This window comes from Rhinoderma darwinii, chromosome 11 (assembly GCF_050947455.1).
Source record: "Rhinoderma darwinii isolate aRhiDar2 chromosome 11, aRhiDar2.hap1, whole genome shotgun sequence".
Classification (NCBI taxonomy): domain Eukaryota; kingdom Metazoa; phylum Chordata; class Amphibia; order Anura; family Rhinodermatidae; genus Rhinoderma; species Rhinoderma darwinii.
In genome coordinates, this window is record NC_134697.1 from 12,028,490 (window position 1) to 12,045,844 (window position 17,355).

Genomic DNA, 17,355 nt, shown 5'->3' on the forward strand with positions numbered 1-17,355 from the left:
TTGACAGCGACGCGTAAAATAAAGGCTCGTGGGAACAGAACATCGTAATTCCCATTGAAAGCAATTCGCAGATGTTTGTAGGCGTATTAGGGGCGTTTTTTCAGGAGTAATTCGAGGCGTAAAATGCCCGAATTACGTCTGAAAACACTGCGTGTGAACATACCCTTAGGGTATGTTCACACGTAGTCAACAAAAACGTCTGAAAATCCAGAGCTGTTTTCAAGGGAAAACAGACCCTGCTTTTCAGACGTTTTTTTACCAACTCGCATTTTTCGCGGCGTTTTCACGCCGTTTTCGCGGCGTTTTTTACGTCCGTTTTGGGAGCTGTTTTCATTGGAGTCTATGAGAAAACAGCTCCAAAAACGTCCAAAGAAGTGTCCTGCACTTCTTTTTACGAGGCGTAATTTTACGCGTCGTAATTGCCGTACGACGCGTAAAGTTACGCGTCGTGTGGACAATACAGCGTTCTACCCATAGAAAGTAATGGGCAGATGTTTGACGACGTATTTGAGACGTATTTTCAGACGTAAAACGAGGCAAAATACGCCTCGTATACGTCTGAAATTTGGCCGTGTGAACATACCCTTAGGCCGGGTTCACACTGAGTTTTTTGCAGGAGGAAAATCTGCCTCAAAATTCCGTTTGGAAGTTTGAGCCAAATTTTCCTCTCCCTGCACGCCGATTTTCGCTGCGTTTTTCGCCTGCGGCCATTGAGCGCCGCGGGCATAAAACGCCGCAAAATACGTTCTCTGCCTCCCATTGATGTCAATTAGAGGTCAGAGGCGTAAACGCCCAAAGATAGGGCATGTCCCTTCTTCTTCCCGCGAGCCGGTATTTCCGCTCGCAGGAAAAAAAACACCTCCCTCCCCCATTGAAATCAATGGGAGGCATTTTAGGCCGTTTTTTGGTGCACTTTCCGACGCGGTTTCCGTGTCAGAAACCGTGTCAAAAAACTCTGTGTGAACTGGCCCTAAGGGTGTGTTCACACAGCTTATTTTCAGCCGTTTTTCGGGGCGTAAACGCCTCCAAACATCTGTCCATTGATATCAATCGGAAAAATGGCGTTCCGTTCCCACGGGGGCTTTTTTACATGGGCGTTTTTAAAAAACTCAATAAAAAACAGCTCCAAAAACGAATGTATCAGACCGGTTGTTTGCTTTCTACCTTTTTTATTTATACTTTCCACACAATATGCGACTTAAGCTCTGTACGCTTTTTTTCGAAACAGCTAAAACATATTGAAACTAGTGCAGGGACATTCGGTCTGAACGCCATATTTTCAATGTATTTACGCCAGAACGCTACCATCAATACAGTGATAAATCTGCCCGATTGTAGAATATTTTTTGGCGGAAAACCGCACATGATGCTCTTGTAAAAAAGCGTGTTGCTCAAGGTTTTTCTTTTCTCCGATTCGGTCAGAATAGTCACCGCACGATCCCCACATATATTTATTGTTTTACGGCAAATTGTATTAAGCAAAAGCGGCTGAAAATGTAAGTTTTATTAAAAGTACAAAGTAAAAATTAAAAAAAAGGTACAAAAATAAAGTAAAAAAAAAAAACACACTCCATAAGCGCGCCTGCGCAGTCAACCGTTCCCCAGTGATAATAAGATTTTTCTTGCGACCCCCTATCGGCGCAATCAGTACTGCACCCTCCGTTAGTCTGTTGCGGCCCCACCCCTCTGGGACGTCACATTGACTGCGGTGCATGCCGGGGGAAAGAAGGAAGTGCACAGGCTTCTCTCCGTTATGGAAGAGAGGGTCGTCTGACGTCACTTCCGCTGCGAGGCTGTGTTATTGTTGTGTTATAGGGTGCGCGGAGCCGATCCCAGAAGTGAACAGGTAACGGGGCAACCCGGGGAGATAGCGGAGAGGAAGGAGGCCCGTCCATAGGAATAGCTGCGGGGAGTGTATCACTGACCGGTCTATAGGAATAGTAGAGGGGGGTATATATCACTGACCTGTCTATAGGAGTAGTAGAGGGGGGGGTATATATCACTGACCTGTCTATAGGAATAGTAGAGGGGGGGTATATATCACTGACCTGTCTATAGGAATAGTAGAGGGGGGTATATATCACTGACCTGTCTATAGGAATAGTAGAGGGGGGTATATATCACTGACCTGTCTATAGGAATAGTAGAGGGGGGGGGTATATATCACTGACCTGTCTATAGGGATAGTAGAGGGGGGGTATATATCACTGACCTGTCTATAGGGATAGTAGAGGGGGGTATATATCACTGACCTGTCTATAGGAATAGTAGAGGGGGGGTATATATCACTGACCTGTCTATAGGGATAGTAGAGGGGGGGTATATATCACTGACCTGTCTATAGGAATAGTAGAGGAGGGGGGGGGGGTATATATCACTGACCTGTCTATAGGGATAGTAGAGGGGGGGGTATATATCACGGACCTGTCTATAGGAATAGTAGAGGGGGGGTATATATCACTGACCTGTCTATAGGAATAGTAGAGGGGGGGTATATATCACTGACCTGTCTATAGGGATAGTAGAGGAGGGGGGGGGGTATATATCACTGACCTGTCTATTGGAATAGTAGAGGGGGGGGGTATGTATCACTGACCTGTCTATAGGAATAGTAGAGGGGGGGTATATATCACTGACCTGTCTATAGGAATAGTAGAGGGGGGTATATATCACTGACCTGTCTATAGGAATAGTAGAGGGGGGTATACATCACTGACCTGTCTATAGGAATAGTAGAGGGGGGGGTATATATATCACTGACCTGTCTATAGGAATAGTAGAGGGGGGTATATATCACTGACCTGTCTATAGGGATAGTAGAGGGGGGTATATATCACTGACCTGTCTATAGGGATAGTAGAGGGGGGTATATATCACTGACCTGTCTATAGGAATAGTAGAGGGGGGGTATATATCACTGACCTGTCTATAGGAATAGTAGAGGGGGGGTATATATCACTGACCTGTCTATAGGAATAGTAGAGGGGGGTATATATCACTGACCTGTCTATAGGAATAGTAGAGGGGGGGTATATATCACTGACCTGTCTATAGGAATAGTAGAGGGGGGGGTATATATCACTGACCTGTCTATAGGAATAGTAGAGGGGGGGGTATATATCACTGACCTGTCTATAGGGATAGTAGAGGGAGGGGGGTATATATCACTGACCTGTCTATAGGAATAGTAGAGGGGGTATATATCACTGACCTGTCTATAGGAATAGTAGAGGGGGGGTATATATCACTGACCTGTCTATAGGAATAGTAGAGGGGGGGTATATATCACTGACCTGTCTCTAGGAATAGTAGAGGAGGGGGGTATATATCACTGACCTGTCTCTAGGAATAGTAGAGGAGGGGGGTATATATCACTGACCTGTCTATAGGAATAGTAGAGGGGGGGGGTATATATCACTGACCTGTCTATAGGGATAGTAGAGGGGGGGTATATATCACTGACCTGTCTATAGGGATAGTAGGGGGGGGGTATATATCACTGACCTGTCTATAGGGATAGTAGAGGGGGGGTATATATCACTGACCTGTCTATAGGGATAGTAGAGGGGGGGTATATATCACTGACCTGTCTATAGGAATAGTAGAGGGGGGGTATATATCACTGACCTGTCTATAGGAATAGTAGACGGGGGGTATATATCACTGACCTGTCTATAGGAATAGTAGAGGGGGGGGGTATATATCACTGACCTGTCTATAGGGATAGTAGAGGGGGGGTATATATCACTGACCTGTCTATAGGGATAGTAGAGGGGGGGGTATATATCACTGACCTGTCTATTGGAATAGTAGAGGGGGGTATATATCACTGACCTGTCTATAGGAATAGTAGAGGGGGGTATATATCTCACTGACCTGTCTATAGGAATAGTAGAGGGGGGGTATATATCACTGACCTGTCTATAGGAATAGTAGAGGGGGGGGTATATTTCACTGACCTGTCTATAGGAATAGTAGAGGGGGGGGGGGTATATTTCACTGACCTGTCTATAGGAATAGTAGAGGGGGGTATATATCACTGACCTGTCTATAGGGATAGTAGAGGGGGGGTATATATCACTGACCTGTCTATAGGAATAGTAGAGGGGGGGTATATATCACTGACCTGTCTATAGGAATAGTAGAGGGGGGGGTATATTTCACTGACCTGTCTATAGGAATAGTAGAGGGGGGGGGGGTATATTTCACTGACCTGTCTATAGGAATAGTAGAGGGGGGTATATATCACTGACCGGTCTATAGGAATAGTAGAGGGGGGGGGGTATATATCACTGACCTGTCTATAGGAATAGTAGAGGGGGGGGGGTATATATCACTGACCTGTCTATAGGAATAGTAGAAGGGGGGTATACATCACTGACCTGTCTATAGGAATAGTAGAGGGGGGTATATATCACTGACCTGTCTATAGGAATAGTAGAGGGGGGTATATATCACTGACCGGTCTATAGGAATAGTAGAGGGGGGGTATATCACTGACCTGTCTATAGGAATAGTAGAGGGGGGGGGGTATATATCACTGACCTGTCTATAGGAATAGTAGAAGGGGGGTATACATCACTGACCTGTCTATAGGAATAGTAGAAGGGGGGTATACATCACTGACCTGTCTATAGGAATAGTAGAGGGGGGTATATATCACTGACCTGTCTATAGGAATAGTAGAGGGGGGGTATATATATATGTGTATATACAGTTGCAGTTACCTGAATGTTATTCCCCTATACTGTCATACCTTACTAGCACCCAAATAATACTACCATACACCGCTGCATAATAATAGCATGGTATAAGGGTTAATAATCCAGGGTGGTAACAGATGATGGTCCCCTGTGGTAGTGGTAAAGTACCTGGTGGTCTAGGGGTTAGAGGCTCTGTCACCAGATTCTCAAATCCCTATCTCCTATTGCATGTGATCGGCGCTGCAATGTAGATAACAGTAACGTGTTGTTGTTTTTTTTAAAACGTTCATTTTTGGCCAAGTTATGAGCTATTTTATATATATATATATATATATATATATATATATATATATATATATATATATATATATATACATACACATATACATACACATATACATACACATATACATACACATATACATACACATATACATACACACACACACACACACACACACACACACACACACACACACACACACACAGTGAAGGAAATAAGTATTTGATCCCTTGCTGATTTTGTACGTTTGCCCACTGTCAAAGACATGAACAGTCTAGAATTTTTAGACTAGGTTAATGTTACCAGTGAGAGATAGATTATATTTTTAAAAAAACTGAATATCACATTGTCAAAATTATATATATTTATTTGCATTGTGCACAGAGAAATAAGTATTTGATCCCTTTGGCAAACAAGACTTAATACTTAATGGCAAAACCCTTGTTGGCAAGCACAGCAGTCAGACGTTTTTTGTAGTTGATGATGAGGTTTGCACACATGTTAGATGGAATTTTGGCCCACTCCTCTTTGCAGATCATCTGTAAATCATTAAGATTTCGAGGCTGTCGCTTGGCAACTCGGATCTTCAGCTCCCTCCATAAGTTTTCGATGGGATTAAGGTCTGGAGACTGGCTAGGCCACTCTATGACCTTAATGTGCTTCTTTTTGAGCCACTCCTTTGTTGCCTTGGCTGTATGTTTCGGGTCATTGTCATGCTGGAAGACCCAGCCACGAGCCATTTTTAATGTCCTGGTGATGGGAAGGAGGTTGTCACTCAGGATTTGACGGTACATGGCTCCATCCATTCTCCCATTGATGCGGTGAAGTAGTCCTGTGCCCTTCGCAGAGAAACACCCCCAAAACATAATGTTTCCACCTCCATGCTTGACAGTGGGGACGGTGTTCTTTGGGTCATAGGCAGCATTTCTCTTCCTCCAAACACGTTGAGTTGAGTTAATGCCAAAGAGCTCAATTTTAGTCTCATCTGACCACAGCACCTTCTCCCAATCACTCTCACAATCATCCAGATGTTCATTTGCAAACTTCAGACGGGCCTGTACATGTGCCTTCTTGAGCAGGGGGACCTTGCGGGCACTGCAGGATTTTAATCCATTACGGCGTAATGTGTTACCAATGGTTTTCTTGGTGACTGTGGTCCCAGCTACCTTGAGATCATTAACAAGTTCCCCCCGTGTAGTTTTCGGCTGAGCTCTCACCTTCCTCAGGATCAAGGATACCCCACGAGGTGAGATTTTGCATGGAGCCCCAGATCGATGTCGATTGACAGTCATTTTGTATGTCTTCCATTTTCTTACTATTGCACCAACAGTTGTCTCCTTCTCACCCAGCGTCTTACTTATGGTTTTGTAGCCCATTCCAGCCTTGTGCAGGTCTATGATCTTGTCCCTGACATCCTTAGAAAGCTCTTTGGTCTTGCCCATGTTGTAGAGGTTAGAGTCAGACTGATTAATTGAGTCTGTGGACAGGAGTCTTTTATACAGGTGACCATGTAAGATCTGTCTATAATGCAGGCACCAAGTTGATTTGGAGCGTGTAACTGGTCTGGAGGAGGCTGAACTCTTAATGGTTGGTAGGGGATCAAATACTTATTTCTCTGTGCACAATGCAAATAAATATATATAATTCTGACAATGTGATTTTCTTTTTTTTTTTTTATATAATCTATCTCTCACTAGTAAAATTAACCTAGCCTAAAAATTCTAGACTGTTCATGTCTTTGACAGTGGGCAAACTTACAAAATCAGCAAGGGATCAAATACTTATTTCCTTCAATATATATATATATGAGCTTTGAAATGGACAACTGGGCGTGGTTTTATTCGTATTCCCATCTGGGCGTGTATTGTGTTTTTAACTGAGCGTTGTGAATAGAAGTGTATGACGCTGACCAATCAGTGACCAATCAGCATCATGCACTCCTCTCCATTCATTTACACAGCAGCATCACGTTCTTACTAGAATGATGTGCAGCCACATACACAAGTGTCCTGATAATGAATACACATGACCTCCAGCCTGGACGTCATGTGTACTCAGAATCCTGACACTTCTGAATCCTTTCTGTGAGATTTCCAGCAAGCCACGCGTAATCTCGCGAGATTACGGAGGTAAACGATATTTCGTTTCCCTTGCTGGGAATCTCACAGAAAAGATTCACAGAAGTGTCAGGATTCTGAGTACACATGACGTCCAGGCTGGAGGTGATGTGTATTCATTATCAGGACACTTGTGTATGTGGCTGCACATCATTCTAGTAAGAACGTGATGCTGCTGTGTAAATGAATGGAGAGGAGTGCATGATGCTGATTGGTCACTGATTGGTCAGCGTCATACACTTCTATTCACAACGCCCAGTTAAAAACACAATACACGCCCAGTTGGACATACGAATAAAACCACGCCCAGTTGTCCATTTCAAAGCTCATTTGTATATATATATATATATATATATATATATATATATATATATATATATATATATATATATATATATGCTCATAACTTCGCCAAAAATGAACTTTAAAAAAAAAAAAAAAGTTACTGTTCTCTACATTGCAGCGCCGATCACATGCAATAGGAGATATGGATTTGAGAATCTGGTGACGGAGCCTCCTTAAATACCTGGTGTCCTCTGATAGGGATCAGTTCAGGACGGGGACAGTGGGAATTTCTCTCTATGAACGCTCTGCCCCATTACTGCTGCCAACAATATTTTTCTGCTCCATTATCTGGTTAATGTTGGTGGCCCATCTTTCAAGTCCCCCTGGGCAATTGCACCCCAATGCCAGCACTGTCCGTCTATAGCTGGGGTGCACAATCCGAGGCCCACAATGCCATTCTGTGCTTGTTCTCAAAGACAGCCGCGTCCTACTAATGTAGATAAAAGACCGCCGTCGTTAGACTACAGCTTCATTCTCTTCCCTGCATTGATCGGTGTGCACGTATCTTCCATGTCAGAGAAGAGGAGGGACAAGGAGTAGCATGTAGCCTGAGAATTTGTGTCATGCCCCGCCCCCTCAGTCCCTGCACTGGACATAACACAGTGCATCAGTTTTACGCAGAATTCTCCTTTAACCCCTTAATGACCGGGCCATTTTGCACGTTAATGACCAAGGATTATTTTTTGTTTTTTCACGGTCGCATTCCAAGAGTCGTAACTCTTTTTTTTTATTCCGTCTATATCGCCGTATAAGGGCTTGTTTTTTGCGGGACGAGTTGTATTTTGTAATTGTGCCATTTTTAGATGCTTATAACATATTGATTAACTTTTATTAACTTTATTTTAGGAGAGAATTGAAAATAAGCAGCTATTCCAGCATTAATTTTCACGTTATAAATTTACGCCGTTTACTATGCAGCGTAAATAACATGTTAACTTTATTCTACAGGTCGGCACGATTACGGGGATACCAAATATGTAAAGGTTTTATGTTTTTCCTACTTTTGCACAATAAAAAACCTTTTAGAAAAAAATTACTTGTTTTTGCATCGCCGCGTTCCAAGAGCCGTAACGTTTTTATTTTTCCGTCGATGTGGTCGTATGTGGGCTTGATTTTTGCGGGACAATGTGTCGTTTTCATTAGTACTATTTTGGGGTACATAGGATTTATAGATTAACTTTTATTTTATTTTTTATGGGGGGAATGGGAGGAAAGAGAGAATTTTGACGTTGTGTTTTGTGTTTTCTTTGGACGCCGTTCATCCGGCGGTTTAATTAATGTGTTCATTTTATTGGTCAAGTTGTTACGATCGCGGGGATACCATATATGTGTATGTGATTTGTTTTGACAGTTTTACTAAATAAAACCACTTTTTGGGCCAAAAAAGTAGTTTTATTTGACTTTGACTGTAATTTTTTTTATTTTTTTTTTCACAAACTTTATTTAACTGTTTTACATTTTTTTTTTTTTTGTCCCACCAGGGGACTTCACTATGCGATGTGCCGATCGCATATATAATGCTTCGGTATACTTCGTATACCAAAGCATTATTGCCTGTCAGTGTAAAACTGACAGACAACCTGTTAGGTCATGCCTCCGGCATCGCCTAACAGGCAGATGCTGAAGACAGACCTGGGGGTCTTTGTTAGACCCCCGGCTGTCATGGAAACCCGACAGCGACCCGCGATTTGTTTGCGGGGGCGCCGATCTGGTGACAGAGGGAGCTCCCTCCCTCTGTCAAACACATTAGATGCCGCTGTCACTATTGACAGCGGCATTTAATGGGTTAAACTGCCGGAATCGGAGCGCGCTTCGATTCCGGCAGTTGCAGCAGGAGCCGGGCTGTGTATAACAGCCGTGCTCCTGCTGCTGATCGCGTGGGTACAGTCTCAGTACCCGCGCCATCACAGGACGGATATATCCGTCCTCCTGCGCGAACTAGCAGCTGCAGAGGACGGATATATCCGTCCTTCGGCGTTAAGGAGTTAACGCATTTCCTGCCCTGTACGTCGCGGTTTGCAGTTAGTTAACGAGAGCCGACGTGATGGCTCAGGAGCTCAGCCGGCACAATTACTATGGCAGCCGTGGGCCCAACAAGGCCGGAAACAGGGCCTAATAGGCTACCTGTCAGTTTTACACCCACCCAAACATACACACACTACATCGCAAAACAGAAGTAATGCAATGTATTAGATGAGCGATCAGAGGGTTTGATGTTCAATTCCCATAGTGGAACTAAAAAAAATAAAAAATGAAGATCTGTGAAAATTGCGGTTTCTCGTTCGTTACGTTGGGGGACACAGACCGCGGGTATTTGCAGTTGTCACTAGGACGCTTGAGACTAAGAATTTACAAGTGTAGCCCCTCTTACAGGATATACCCTGCCCACAGACACTGAGCTATCCAGTCTTAGGCCCTGTTCACACTGAGTTTTTTGCAGGAGGAAAATTCTGCCTCAAAATTCCGTTTGGGATTTTGACCTTCCTGCACGCCGTTTGCCATGATATTCGCCGCTTTTTTCGCTCGCGCCCATTGAGTGCTATGGGCAAAAAACTCAGCGACATACGCTTTCTCTGCCTCCCATTGATGTCAATGGGAGGTCAGAGGCGTAACCGCGCGAAGATAGGGCATGTCCCTCCTTTCTCCCGTGAGGCGGTTTTACCACTCACGGGAGAAAACCGCCCCCACCTCCCATTGAAATCAATGGGAGGCATTTTCGGCCGTTTTTTGACGAGTTTTGCGGAGCGGTTTCCGCGCCAAAATACTCGTCAAAATACTCCGTGGGAACAGGGCCTTAGTGTCCGTAGGACCAGACACTTCTACCAGTAGCAGCAGGGTCTTTACGTTGACTTTCGCTGGAAAAAAAATGTCAGAAGGCGAGCTGTCTGAATCTGATCTGGATGACAAAAAGTCCTCAAAGTTTTCCTCCGCTGTAGAAAGTCTTACTAAGGTGGTTCGTGACTTACAGGTCACACACGCTGCGCCTTCACCTGAGTTGGTTTCCTTTTTTCAGCCTCAACGGTCGCAGGAGGTTTTTCTTGCCCATTTCGAGCTTGAGGGAGCGCTCTGTAAAGAGTGGAAACATCCTGACAAGATGTTTTCTCATTCTAGCCGCTTAGATGTTATGTATTTCTTTCCGGAAGACGTCTTTTCAAAATGGGTTAAATCGCCAGCAGTGGACAGACTACTGACATATCTATGGTGCAACTTTGTTCCGCGACCCTCTGGATCCACGCGTGGCGTCTTTTTCCAAGTCCGACTTTGAAGCCACTGGCTCTGCCTTATTCCCAATTTTCCCTACGACCTGGGTCAGCAGAGCTACCACTGAATGGACACAACAACTTTGCCACGATCTTCTCTCCGGAGCTTCTCAGACAGACTTGGTTTATCTTGTGCACCACCTGTCTAATGTGTCTAAGTGTTTGTGCGGAAGCATCTCTAGATGCTGCTCATCTGGTGGCTCATGCTTCGACTTCTATCATAGCTATCCGCAGAACGGCCTGGTTGAAGTGTTGGTCTGTGGACACGGCATCCAAGTGGTATTTGACTGCATTTCCGTTTTCAGGTTCCCGTCCCTTCAGATCCAGGCTTGAAGGAATTCTCTGAAGCCTGGATCTCGTTTTCCGTCCTTTCATGAGTTCACAAGAACTCCATCTTCCAGACGGCTGTCCCACCAGGACCCTCAGACCAATAATTCCTTTAAAACAGTCCTTCCTTCTGCCCTTGGCCTGAGACTGCCAAGACTGGGGTAGGCAAGCTCGATTCATTTTCGGGTGCCTGGAATTAGGAAGTGGTATGCTCCTGGATACAAAATCAAATTTACCAGTCTTCCTCCTGAGCGTTTCTTCCAGTCTGCTTTTCTTTAGTCTCCTTTCAGCGCGGCATCCTTTTTTTTTTTTTTTTTTTTTCGGGCAATCGATTCTCTTGTTTGTTCAGGAAGTCCTCATCGCTGTACCTTCAGATCCGATTACAGGGGTTGTATTCCTCCCTCGGTGGACATCAAGGACGTGTACTTACACATTCCCAATTTTCAGTCCCACCGGTTCTTCCTGCGCTTTGCAGTCCCTCATCACCCATTACCAGTTTCGCGGTTCTCCCGTTCGGACTGGCGATCCTGAGGGTTTTCACTAAAATCCTGTCTGTAGTGATGAAGCTCCTTCGGACCAGAGGTGTTTTAGTCAATATCTTGGATCAAGTCCCCTACTAGGGAGGACAACGTATCTGCTCTCTGGATCACCCTGGATACCTTGTCTCGATACGGTTGCATAGTCAACTGCTCCAAGTCTTGTCTGTTACCCTCCCAGAAAATTACTTCCCTGGGCATGACATTCGACACACTCAGTCGGCAAGACTCTTCCTTCGCCAGGAAATATCGTCTGTTCTGCAGAACAGGGTCCGGTCCTTGCAGAAGGCCTCACCGACATCTCTTCACCTTTGAATGAAAGTTCTCAGCACCATGGTAGGTTTGATCAAATAAATTCCCTTCACGCACAGTGCCACACTCACCCCCTTCAACAGGCGATTCTCTCCTGGTGGAACTAGTCTCCGGACTCCTTAAATCGACAGATTCTTCTTTCTCTTGTCTACTCGTTGTGCCCTCCAGTGGGGGGTCTCCTCCCCGATCATACCTTCCACTGAACTGTATCCAAACGGACAGTGTCATAGTGATGGCTTATCTAAATCACCAGGGCGGGACTCAGCGTAGCAGTAATCTCAGAGGTCAAAAACATTCTAACCTGGGTAGGTTGTTACCTTCCCGCTCTGCCGGTGGTGCATATCCAAGGGGTCGACAACTGGGTCTCAGGCTGAGTCGAGAACGGGTGGATCCAGGGGAGTGGTCTCTCCACCATGAGGTCTTTGATCAGATTTGCGCCAAGTGGGGCAGACCAGCCGTGGATTTAATGGCGTCCAGGTTCATCTCCCAAGCCTGGGGTCCCAAGGCATACGCAGTAGATGCCTTGGTGGCTCAGTCAATAATTTCTCCTGTACCTATTCCCTCTCCTGCCTCAGCTCCTCCGAGGGTATTCCTGCAATCTTGGTGGTTCTGGACTGGCCGTGTCGCACTTGGTACCTAGACGTGGTGTCCCTGCTGGCCGAAGCCACATGGCGTTTGCCTCTCTGCCAACCTCCTCTCTCAGGGACCTCTTTGAGACCTCTCAGGGACCTCTTTGAGACCTCTCAGGGACCTCTTTGAGATCGCTAGTTTTAACAGCTTGGTTGTTAAAGCCGCTGTTTTGGAGGCATGTGGTTTGTCGGAAAGGGTTATTCTCACCATGCTCAAGACTAGGAAGCCTTCCACCTGGAAAACCTACCTTAGTTGTGAGGATCGTAACCTTCCTCCCTTTTGATTTTTCTCTATTCGGAGTATATTCTTTCCTCCAGGGTAGCTGGGATCAGGGTCTAGCCCTTAACTCCTTCAAGGGACAAGTGTAGGCACTTTCCATCCTGCTCAGCCACTTGTGGGCAATCAAAGTCTGATGTTCGGACCTTTTTTACATTGGGTTACTCCCGCGCCCCCCTCCCTTTATCGCTCCCTGACTTTTTCATGTGGTCCCAACTTGGTACTGGAGGTCCTACAACTTTCTCCATTTGAGCTTCTACGCGAGATCTCCCTTCTACTCTTTTGGAAGGTGGTTTTCTTGAGGTCAGTGACTTCAGTCTGCAGGGTCTGCTAGCTGGCGGCTCTATCCTGTTGCTTCCCATGCTTGACTCTTCATCAGGATAAGGCGCTGCTCTGTACTGAACCCCGTATTTTTTGACCAAGGTTGTTTCTGCCTTTTTTTTTTTTTTTTCTCAGTGGCAACAGCATATACCCACGGTCTGTGTCCCCTATGAACTGGGCGACTAGAGCGGGGGTATATCACTGACCTGTCTATAGGAATAGTAGAGGAGGGGGGTATATATCACTGACCTGTCTATAGTAGGGGGGGGTATATATCACTGACCTGTCTATAGGAATAGTAGAGGAGGGGGGTATATATCACTGACCTGTCTATAGGAATAGTAGAGGGGGGGGTATATATCACTGACCTGTCTATAGGAATAGTAGAGGGGGGGGGTATATATCACTGACCTGTCTATAGGAATAGTAGAGGAGGGGGGGGGGTATATATCACTGACCGGTCTATAGGAATAGTAGAGGAGGGGGTATATATCACTGACCGGTCTATAGGAATAGTAGAGGAGGGGGTATATATCACTGACCTGTCTATAGGAATAGTAGAGGGGGGTATATATCACTGACCTGTCTATAGGAATAGTAGAGGGGGGGTATAGATCACTGACCTGTCTATAGGAATAGTAGAGGAGGGGTATATATATCACTGACCTGTCTATAGGAATAGTAGAGGGGGGGGTATATATCACTGACCTGTCTATAGGAATAGTAGAGGGGGGGGTATATATCACTGACCTGTCTATTGGAATAGTAGAGGGGGGGGGTATATATCACTGACCTGTCTATAGGAATAGTAGAGGAGGGGGGTATATATCACTGACCTGTCTATAGGAATAGTAGAGGGGGGGGTATATATCACTGACCTGTCTATAGGAATAGTAGAGGGGGGGGGTATATATCACTGACCTGTCTATAGGGATAGTAGAGGGGGGGGTATATATATCACTGACCTGTCTATAGGAATAGTAGAGGGGGGGTATATATCACTGACCTGTCTATAGGAATAGTAGAGGGGGGTATGTATCACTGACCTGTCTATAGGAATAGTAGAGGGGGGGGTATATATCACTGACCTGTCTATAGGGATAGTAGAGGGGGGTATACATCACTGACCTGTCTATAGGAATAGTAGAGGGGGGGGTATATATTACTGACCTGTCTATAGGAATAGTAAAGGGGGGGTATACATCACTGACCTGTCTATAGGAATAGTAGAGGGGGGTATATATCACTGACCTGTCTATAGGAATAGTAGAGGGGGGGTATATATCACTGACCTGTCTATAGGAATAGTAGAGGGGGGGGTATATATCACTGACCTGTCTATAGGGATAGTAGAGGGGGGTATACATCACTGACCTGTCTATAGGAATAGTAGAGGGGGGGGGTATATATCACTGACCTGTCTATAGGAATAGTAAAGGGGGGGTATACATCACTGACCTGTCTATAGGAATAGTAGAGGGGGGGGGGTATACATCACTGACCTGTCTATAGGAATAGTAGAGGGGGGGGGGTATATATCACTGACCTGTCTATAGGAATAGTAGAGGAGGGGTATATATCACTGACCTGTCTATAGGAATAGTAGAGGGGGGTATATATCACTGACCTGTCTATAGGAATAGTAGAGGGGGGGGTATATATCACTGACCTGTCTATAGTAGGGGGGGGGTATATATCACTGACCTGTCTATAGGGATAGTAGAGGGGGGGGTATATATCACTGACCTGTCTATAGGGATAGTAGAGGGGGGTATACATCACTGACCTGTCTATAGGAATAGTAGAGGGGGGGGTATATATCACTGACCTGTCTATAGGAATAGTAGAGGGGGGGGGTATATATCACTGACCTGTCTATAGGGATAGTAGAGGGGGGTATACATCACTGACCTGTCTATAGGAATAGTAGAGGGGGGGGTATATATCACTGACCTGTCTATAGGAATAGTAGAGGGGGGGTATATATCACTGACCTGTCTATAGGAATAGTAGAGGGGGGTATATATCACTGACCTGTCTATAGGAATAGTAAAGGGGGGGTATATATCACTGACCTGTCTATAGGAATAGTAGAGGGGGGGTATATATCACTGACCTGTCTATAGGAATAGTAGAGGGGGGGTATATATCACTGACCTGTCTATAGGAATAGTAGAGGGGGGGTATATATCACTGACCTGTCTCTAGGAATAGTAGAGGGGGGGTATATATATCACTGACCTGTCTATAGGGATAGTAGAGGGGGGGGGGTATACATCACTGACCTGTCTATAGGAATAGTAGAGGGGGGGGTATACATCACTGACCTGTCTATAGGAATAGTAGAGGGGGGGGTATACATCACTGACCTGTCTATAGGAATAGTAGAGGGGGGGGTATACATCACTGACCTGTCTATAGGAATAGTAGAGGGGGGGGGATATATCACTGACCTGTCTATAGGAATAGTAGAGGGGGGGGGTATATATCACTGACCTGTCTATAGGAATAGTAGAGGGGGGGGTATATATCACTGACCTGTCTATAGGAATAGTAGGGGGGGGGTATATATCACTGACCTGTCTATAGGAATAGTAGGGGGGGGTATATATCACTGACCTGTCTATAGGAATAGTAGGGGGGGGGGTATATATCACTGACCTGTCTATAGGAATAGTAGAGGGGGGGGGGTATATATCACTGACCTGTCTATAGGAATAGTAGAGGAGGGGTATATATATCACTGATCTGTCTATAGGAATAGTAGAGGGGGGGGGTATATATCACTGACCTGTCTATAGTAGGGGGGGTATATATCACTGACCTGTCTATAGGAATAGTAGAGGAGGGGTATATATATCACTGACCTGTCTATAGGAATAGTAGAGGGGGGGGTATATATCACTGACCTGTCTATAGTAGGGGGGGGGTATATATCACTGACCTGTCTATAGGAATAGTAGAGAGGTGTTTGTCACTGATCTGTCTATAGGAATAGTAGAGGGGGGGTATATATCACTGACCTGTCTATAGGAATAGTAGAGGGGGGGTATATATATCACTGACCTGTCTATAGGAATAGTAGAGGGGGGGGTATATATCACTGACCTGTCTATAGGAATAGTAGAGGGGGGGGTATATATCACTGACCTGTCTATAGGAATAGTAGAGGGGGGGGTATATATCACTGACCTGTCTATAGGAATAGTAGAGGGGGGTATATATCACTGACCTGTCTATAGGAATAGTAGAGGGGGGGGGGTATATATCACTGACCTGTCTATAGGAATAGTAGAGGGGGGTATATATCACTGACCTGTCTATAGGAATAGTAGAGGGGGGGTATATATCACTGACCGGTCTATAGGAATAGTAGAGGGGGGGTATATATCACTGACCTGTCTATAGGAATAGTAGAGGGGGGGGTATATATCACTGACCTGTCTATAGGAATAGTAGAGGGGGGTATATATCACTGACCTGTCTATAGGGATAGTAGAGGGGGGGGGTATATATCACTTACCTGTCTATAGGAATAGTAGAGGGGGGTATATATCACTGACCTGTCTATAGGAATAGTAGAGGGGGGTATATATCACTGACCTGTCTATAGGAATAGTAGAGGGGGGGTATATATCACTGACCTGTCTATAGGAATAGTAGAGGGGGGGGTATATATCACTGATCTGTCTATAGGAATAGTAGAGGGGGGGGTATATATCACTGACCTGTCTATAGGAATAGTAGAGGGGGGGTATATATCACTGACCTGTCTATAGGAATAGTAGAGGGGGGGGGTATATATCACTGATCTGTCTATAGGAATAGTAGAGAGGTGTTTGTCACTGATCTGTCCACTTCTCTTTCTTTTGTAGATTCCGCAGAGATTAAGCCGAAGGTAGAGCATAAATTCCGGCCGTCATGTTTCGCTTCATGAGAGACACCGACCCCCAAGATCCAGCCATGTTCCTGATGTAAGCGCCGATACTGAATCTCCACCCCCCACTCATTATAATAATTGGTGATCTTATTCCTCTTATCTTTCCTTTATTATTATTCATCCGCAGGGATCCATTCGCTTTGCACCGCCAGCACATGAGACGCATGTTTTCTGGGAATTTCGGAATGTCGCCCTTCCTGAGTCTGACGGACGGGAGTGTCCCGGCGCTTCCACGGTCTGGGGGACATCGTGACATGCAGGTGACAACTCTGGGCCGGCCCGGACTGACCTCTGGTGTTACGTAT

At 45.3% G+C, this 17,355-nt stretch overlaps 1 protein-coding gene across 1 annotated transcript in view; it reads left to right on the forward strand.

Annotated features, from left to right (window-relative positions):
* The first annotated feature begins 1,699 nt into the window (after nucleotides 1–1,699).
* The window catches only part of MLF2 (myeloid leukemia factor 2), a 32,662-nt gene continuing 17,006 nt past the window's right edge, over nucleotides 1,700–17,355 (forward strand). Inside the window, exons 1-3 of the mRNA XM_075842953.1 lie at nucleotides 1,700–1,846; nucleotides 16,986–17,084; nucleotides 17,178–17,310. Of these exons, the coding sequence (XP_075699068.1) occupies nucleotides 17,032–17,084; nucleotides 17,178–17,310 (186 nt within the window). The 5' untranslated portion in view covers nucleotides 1,700–1,846; nucleotides 16,986–17,031. The remainder of the gene's footprint in view (nucleotides 1,847–16,985; nucleotides 17,085–17,177; nucleotides 17,311–17,355) is intronic.